The sequence below is a fragment of the Emydura macquarii genome, unplaced genomic scaffold (genome assembly GCF_026122565.2).
Source record: "Emydura macquarii macquarii isolate MOO-44397 ecotype Brisbane River unplaced genomic scaffold, CSIRO-AGI_Emac_v2 contig_3220, whole genome shotgun sequence".
Classification (NCBI taxonomy): domain Eukaryota; kingdom Metazoa; phylum Chordata; order Testudines; family Chelidae; genus Emydura; species Emydura macquarii.
In genome coordinates, this window is record NW_027133357.1 from 5,032,469 (window position 1) to 5,040,046 (window position 7,578).

The 7,578-nt window shown below is 51.2% G+C and overlaps 1 protein-coding gene across 1 annotated transcript; it reads left to right on the forward strand.

Moving 5' to 3' along the window:
- The first annotated feature begins 1,043 nt into the window (after positions 1-1,043).
- On the forward strand, positions 1,044-6,829 carry PIM1 (Pim-1 proto-oncogene, serine/threonine kinase). Its single transcript, XM_067531653.1, has 6 exons — positions 1,044-1,426; positions 1,765-1,871; positions 2,108-2,158; positions 2,307-2,673; positions 4,710-4,886; positions 5,443-6,829. The coding sequence occupies exons 1-6, from the start codon at positions 1,345-1,347 to the stop codon at positions 5,598-5,600; spliced, it is 942 nt and encodes a 313-aa protein (XP_067387754.1). The 5' UTR covers positions 1,044-1,344; the 3' UTR covers positions 5,601-6,829.
- Positions 6,830-7,578: the final 749 nt, after the last annotated feature.

Sequence of the window (7,578 nt, forward strand, 5' to 3'; positions counted from 1 at the left end):
ACTCATTGAAACATGCTGCAAAAAGCTTTACCTGCAAGAGTGTGAGATGTTATATAATGCATTATGGCAGTCAAATGGAGTGAGTTCCATGTATGGGTCCTATTTTTACATACCCTTTATCTTGTGCGTGTGCATGTATGAGTTTGAGCTCATTTACGCCAGCCACTATAAATCAAGGGTAACTCTGTTGAAATCAATGGAACTGTGCTAGCATCAAACCGGTGTGAGGGCAGAATCAGACCCCGTTGAGTTTACAATCGACATCAGATGAGATCTGAAAATCCCAGCATTATTCTGGTCAGGGTGGACATCAAAGAGTCCATGGCCCAACTGCTAGGAATAGTCACTGTGCAATCCGTTCCTTTGTCTTTGCTGTGAATGTGCCACGCTCCACCCCAGAGGTGACTGCATGGGTGTGGGAGGCTTTTTATGGAAGTGTCTAGAGGCCCCATTGTGCTAGGCGCTGGACAGAGACATGCTGGAAGTCCCTGCCCCAAGGAGCTTACAGTCGGAACAGAGAAGAGGGAGGGAGGGTGGGCGGGGAAAGCAAGGCTCAGAGCAGAGAAGTGGGTCAGGAAAGGGCTGTCAAATGCTCTGGGCTCATCGGGATGGAAGATGCTGCCCCTGCCCCACTGAGAGGTAACAGCACTGACCCCAGGGGCCAGCTGAGGAGGGACCCTTTATTTTGGCTTGTATTTTCGGCTGGACTTTTCTTTTGGCGGGGGGGGGGGAGAGATATTTACAGCCCCCCCCCCCCCCCCCCCCACTTCCCACCCTCCGCTCCTCCCCCTCTCATTTACCCCTCCCAAACTTTCCACCTGCCCCATCCACCCTCTTCCACCTGCTCCCTAGTCTAGCCCTCACTTTTCCCCGGGCTTCTTCTCCCCCCGCACCCCCCCACCCCTGCCTCCCCTCCCCCATCGCTTTATTCCCTCCTCTCCCCCTGCCCCTCCCCCTCTTCTTGGCGCCTTTTCCTTCCCGCCACGTCTTTAGTCTCTTCGTCCTATTCTGACGGGAGGGGGGACAACAGGACCCGCGGCTGATTGGCTGCGCGGGGTTTGTGGGCGGGGCTCTGCCCGGCGCCGGCCCCCCCTTCGTCCCTCCCCTTACTACTGGCGGCTGGAGCTAGGAGCCGGTGCCACACGGGAGCCCGGCGCCGAGCGGAGCAGCCTCGTGGGCTGCTGTGCTCCCATTCGTGTCCCCCCCCCCGTCCCGGTGCTTGGCCTCCGCCCCTCCCGGGCTCCACCCCCCCACCCCCTTGGTGCCGAGCCGGTGGGCTGCGAGCCGCTGGCGCCCGGTCCGGTTCGGGCGGTGCCGGTCCCGGCCCTGGAGCAGGGGGACGGGATGCTGCTCTCCAAGATCAACTCGCTGGCCCACCTGTGCTCCGGCTCCGGCGGGGAGCTGCACCCGGCCAAGCTGCAGCCAGGTGAGGGCCCGGCCCGGTTCGGTTCGGTTCGGAGAACAGTGGCGGCTGGCCGGCAGGAGGGGGCTCATGAGTGGGGTGCCCCAGAGCGGTCCGGCGGGGAATTCGGGGGGCGGTCCGGTTCGGGAGAAGCCCAGTTCTGGTAGGCTGTGGAGTGGGTCTGGTCGAGAGGGGGTCGGGTCAGAGAAGGGTTTGATCCGGTTCGGGATCTGGTGCAGTTGGGAGGGATGTGGGTCTGGTCCGGTTTTTTGGGGGGGCGTCTTTCTGGGGAGGGATGTGGGTCTGGTTGGGTTCGGAGGTTTGGGGGCACAGCTGGTTCTGATCCTGCTCTCTGCCTGCAGGGAAGGACAAGGAGCCCCTGGAGAAGCTGTACCAGGTGGGCCCACTGTTGGGCAGTGGTGGCTTTGGTTCTGTCTACTCGGGCACCCGCCTGTCTGACAGCGCCCCGGTGAGTAGAGCCTGGCCAGTGACCCCCCCCCCCTCCGCAGCCCACTCCCCACGCCTGCTGCTCTGTGCATCCCCACCTTTGGGGAGAGACCCCTCCCCTCCCCCAGTTACATCTCCTCTCCTTCGCTTTGCCCTGGCATAACCACCATCTTGCATCTCTGGTCCCTTGCTTGCCTCCCCTCTTTCTGTGGTTGCCCGGCCTCGTTCTGATGGTGTCTGGTTCTGTTTGGGTTCTAGGTAGCCATCAAGCACGTGGCCCGGGACCGGATCTCTAACTGGGGAGAGCTGGTAAGTGTCTAGTGCAGGAATATCTGCCGTAGCTCTGCATTGCACGGTCACGGCTCTGTAGTTAAGCTTTGCAGCCGGCGTGGTACGTTGGCTGTGTGGGTCGATTTGCCTGCCTCTGGTTGAAGACCTCCTTTCTCTCTCTGTGCAGCCTGGCGGGAGCAGAGTGCCCATGGAGATCCTGCTGCTGAAGAACGTGGGCTCAGGCTTCCGGGGGATAATTCGGCTCTTGGACTGGTTTGAGAAACCGGACAGCTTCGTCTTGGTTTTGGAGCGACCGGATCCTGTGCAAGACCTGTTTGACTTCATCACGGAGCGGGGTGCTCTCCCCGAGGAGCTGGCCCGCAGCTTTTTCCGCCAGGTTCTGGAGGCGGTCCGGCACTGTCACAGCTGTGGAGTATTGCATCGGGATATCAAGGACGAGAACATCTTAATTGACCTAAACAGCGGGGAACTGAAACTGATAGATTTTGGGTCTGGGGCATTGCTCAAGGACACAGTGTACACTGATTTCGATGGTGAGTGTCTGTTTCCATCCCCTTCTATTTGATCTGCGTAGGGAGGAAAGCCAAGGAAATTCCTCTTGGAAATGGGTTGTTCCCTGCCTGTAAATGTTCAGTGACTCCCAGCCAGAGAATGTTTTGTCCCGGCTCCCCCGCCCCCATTGTCACTTGCTAAATATACTGTTGTATGAGCTGCAGCTTTGAGACCTCTGGTGTTTTCCTCCCTGCCTTTATCCAAAAGGGCATTTCACAAATGTTTGCCCTTTCGTTTGGTGTTCTGGTGAGAAGCTGGTGGTAGCTGCCCATGTCGCAGGAGTAGGGGGTTTGGGGGCCATATGGCAGAAATTAGATCTGAACTCACAAGCACCAATTTCTGGAGCCCCTATAAGCACTGAGAGAAGCAAGTTGGGTTCTGGTTCCAGTGCTTCAGTTTTCTCTAGATCCATCATCTCCTGCAGCGTTTCAGCAGGGATCTGGCTGGTCTTCCACCCCCCATGGGTGGTGCAAACAGGATCTGCCTCGCCTCCTAGATGGGGAAAGACTGAGTTGAACCTGGCTGCAGCCATGGTTGCACAGATTCTGGATCCTAACCTAATCTGGCAGTTAGAATGCAAGGGAGGGGATATTCCCCCCCCAAGGATAAAGCGGGCTCGTGTACAGTGTTTTTTATGTGAGCCAGCTCGCTAAATTATTCATTTCATTGGAAAGTTACGTTTTGTCACGGGATGCGTGTTGTGAAATAGGATCTGCGGTAGATCTGCTTACAGCTGGCTCCCTTTCCTCCGCTGCGGAGTCAGATCTTTGGGGAGGGAAAGACCCAGACCCAGGGAGGAGGGGTGCAGAGATCTGCGGGGGAGGGAAGGGGGGATTCCATGAAAATAGGGTGCCCCTCCTGTTAGCTGCAGGCATTCAGACCCCTCTGTAGGGCCGTTGACTTTCAAAAAAAACAAACCAATTCAGTGTGGGGCCGTTGACTTTAAAAAAAAAAATCACTGTCTGCTTTTGAAGGTTTGTTTTGCTTCTGCCTTTGCGAATGGCGTGGGCCTCCCTGCATTTTTTGTTTTTAATTTAACGGTTAATGACAAGGGGTGGGTTTGCCCCGCCCACCCACCGTGTCTTCTGAAGAATTTCCAAAGCTCGTGTTGCCCTCTGGTGGGGCAGCCGGTTGCTTTTTACAACCCAAAGTTTGTAAACAACAGTCACGTGGCCAGAATCGAGCCTGGCGGCTCTGACCTCAGTCTCCTCTTCCTGCCAGAAGGGAAGAGATCAAATATAACAAAGGCAAAGGGCGTGAGCATCTGTAGAGGCCAAAGCAGGGTGGAATGTGAGTCTGAAGCATAATTATCACATGCACAATTGAATTAACTGCTCGCATGCCCAGGCAAACCATTCCCTTGATGTTGTACAACAAACCTTTGTCCACAGCTTTGGCGCAGGCTGACTTTGTACCTGTCTGACTTCGCTCCATTTTTGGCATAGGCTACTGTAAACTCTTCAACATATCTGCCCATCTTGGGGCTTAAACCAGGAAACCCTTTTATGTAAACAGGATTATAAAGTAATCTGGGTTCCTTGTGGTGCAGTATATAAGGCACCAGCTTCTCACCAAATGCTCTGTGTGCACAAGGTCACCATGAATTGAAGCATATGCAAACTCTCTCTCTCTCTATGTCAGTGAGAAGGGGTTAAATTGAAAGAGCCCTAGTCAGGATACCAGTGGCCTTAAGAAACCTGTTACTTGTCATTGTATTGGTTTTAACATAACATGTTTACTTGTACGTCATTTGGTTCTGCTTCACTTGTAGCCTCTGCCCTAGTGCAACGCTCTAATTGCTAAAACTACTGAAGGTTTAAATCCCAATCAAATTGGGGTGAAAGTTAAACAATATTAAGATATTGCATCCTAAGTTTGGGGCCCAAGTACCCTGACTTGGTCTCTTAAAACCACCCTGATAACCCCTGAAAAAAATAACTGGTTGCTCTGTTTTCCTCTGTGTGGGGTAAAGGATGAAATATTTTTGCTAATGGTGATCCTTTAATCTTCTCTATAGGGACCAGGGTGTACAGCCCCCCGGAATGGATCCGCTATCACAGATATCACGGCAGGTCAGCAGCAGTCTGGTCTCTGGGGGTCCTGCTGTATGACATGGTCTGTGGGGATATCCCCTTTGAACATGATGAGGATATTGTTAGGGGCCAGGTCTACTTCCGACAGAGGGTCTCTCCAGGTGAGCACTCTACTTTGTTATGGTAGAGTTGGGCAAACAACTACTTAGCCTGAATGCAGCACTGACAAAGGGATAATCTGATGCTATAGATGTGCAGCTACCAGTGGGACATGCAAGGCATGCATCAAATGATCTAGCGGCCCCTTCTTGTCTTAAACTCTGGTTCAATGAGACATTCAATATTATTGAATCCCAGCAAAGTGCTGGGGACCCTGCTGTCTTCTCTGCCTTGGACAGCTGCTGCACAGCTCACTGTTGTAGTTCACTTTGGCACTTGACACTCCTGCCACTTGCTGGGGTATTTAGTGTGGCTACTGCAGCTGGCTGCTGAAACAGTCTTCAAAAAGTGGAAATGTCAAAAGATATTGAACTGAATAGCCCTTGGGTCTAATCAGCTCACCAGGGAAGGGAAAGTTGATTTGTTGGGTTTTTTTTTTTGCTGTTAGCTTGGGTATGAATGGCAAGGGAAGATGGGTTTGCTTCTGGACTTACACTGCACACTTGCTCTATTGTGTATGCAGCACATTCTCACTCACTGCTTGTTTTCTCTCCCCAGAGTGCCAGCACCTCATTAAATGCTGTCTGGCCTTGAGACCCTCCGACAGGCCATCTTTTGAAGACATTCTAAATCATTCTTGGATGCAAGAAGTCCTCTTGCCACAGAAAACTGCAGAGATCCACCTGCACAGTCTAATTCAGGAGTCTGGCAAATAACAGCTCCTCTTACTCATTGGGTTACCAGAGAAAACTGTCACCAGTGATTGTATTACTGTTACGTGGGAACATTCATATCTCATTCCAGAACTCAGCTGGCTGGAGGTACCATCCATCCCAGGTGGACTGGACTTGAACGCATTAGGTCCTGCCTTACTTGATGTCTTGCCAGTAGACTTTTTGACGTCTTATGGGCACATCCGTGAGTGTCCCTGACCTGCTGAATCCTGGAATATGAACTGAGAGAGGACCAGAGAATTAGGAAGAAAGTTTCATTTGGGGAAACTGGCCGTGGAGGAGGGAGGGAAGGTACTGATTTGAATAGCTGTCTTATTCACTGTGTCACCGTGTTCTGAGTGCCTTCAGTTGCGATCTGGGCTGTGCTGGGGGAAATACTTGAATCTTCCTACACCGCTGCTTCTCCAAGATTCACCTGGGTTTATTTTTTTCTCCTTAAGGAACAGGTCAGAAGCAGCCACGGGTGAATGCACCCTGGCTAGTTGTTTCCAAGGTATGCTGTCTAGCGTGAATTTTTCTTCCTTGGCTATTGTTTTTTGAGTCTCAGAAGCTGAGGCGTCCTCACAAATGCACAAACAATGCAACTCAAAAGAGCTGTAAATGTGTACAGAATTATACAGGAGCGAAACTTGGTGTACAGAGCATTGTAGTTTACAATGGTAACATTTTTACTTTTTTGTTTGTTTTTAATTTATTTTCAGAGGTTTTTTGTTTTGTTTTTTAAAAGAAAAATATCCTAACCTGTAGGGTAACTTATTTATTTTATTTATGAATCATATGGGTTCTGAGCCCATGCCTGGCTTCCATAGCTGCTGATCTGGTTTCCAGTTGGGGTCCCTACCCCCGGAATGCACTGCTTGCTTAGATTGCTCTGTTAATGTCTCACTGCTCTGTGGAGTGGCTGACTGCTTTCCAGCTGTCTGTAAATAGTTCCAGCTGTTGGTGTTCCTCTTCCACGAGCGTTCAGTTTTTTCTTCAAGGAGTTTCCACGGGTATTTGTCTGGGGTAGGGGACGTCATGTGTGCATGTGTACATTGCACTGTTCTTGCCGCGCTGTTGGGGAAGGTACCCTGGACTTCCAACACTGTCAAGCCTGCATATGTAATCCGTGTGTAGTCTGCTGTTTTTGTTAAAAGTTAATGTTGTACAGGGGAATTCAGAAATCCTATTTTTTTTATACATGCAGTTTTAAATAAAAATGAATCACTTGATTTAACCTGAGACCTCTTCTCTTTCGGGTGGAGTAAAACTGACAATTTCACAGTAAAGTGGAGCTATCTAAAACTCGGGAGCTTTCAGCATGTGATCCGAATGCCAAAAGCACCACCAAAGCAAGCGGCTCACAAAGCAGGAGATGAGTAAGCTACAGCCTGTACTACAGCTAGAGATAGCAGTCCAAACCACAAAACTTGCATCCACATGTCCTCAAAGCTGAGTTACTCAAATATAGCATTTTGGTTCAGCCCATTAAAGCAGCCAGCTGTTAGTGTTGGATCTGAACATCTGTACTGTCCCGTTTCTGGCCATGTCTGGCAGCCCTCTGCACTGAACTGAGATCAGAGATGTATGGCTGAGGCCCAGAGTGTCTTGTCCCCTTCACATGCTATACTGTTTCCATTCATGTGAGGGTCTTTGTGCCTCTCGTATAGTGGGTGAATAAAGCAGGTAAATATCAGCACTTTTGTTAATGTTACCCATGCATGTGGCAGGCTGGATGCAGACCATCAATGTCGGAACAGATTGTGTTTCGGTAACCCAGATCCTGTGTGTCCCGTTCTAGAGGCACTAATACTTCACATCTGTGAAAGGGTTGTTAAATGTTGCCTATTGCAGGCGCCTGATTCGTTAAGTACTATTGCTATCTTCAAACAGGCTGTGACCGGCCCGTAGCCACCGGGGCTGTTGGTGTCCAGGTTAGGAGAACTCAGTCAATTTCACACTCTCCCCCATGGCCGTGCTG

Bases quoted from the DNA above. Each gene is read 5' to 3' on its own strand.
- PIM1 (XM_067531653.1), top strand. From the start codon at position 1,345: ATGCTGCTCTCCAAGATCAACTCGCTGGCCCACCTGTGCTCCGGCTCC. The intron at 2,159-2,306 runs GTAAGTGTCTAG...CTCTCTGTGCAG, and splicing joins TCTCTAACTGGGGAGAGCTG to CCTGGCGGGAGCAGAGTGCC. The intron at 2,674-4,709 runs GTGAGTGTCTGT...TCTTCTCTATAG, and splicing joins AGTGTACACTGATTTCGATG to GGACCAGGGTGTACAGCCCC.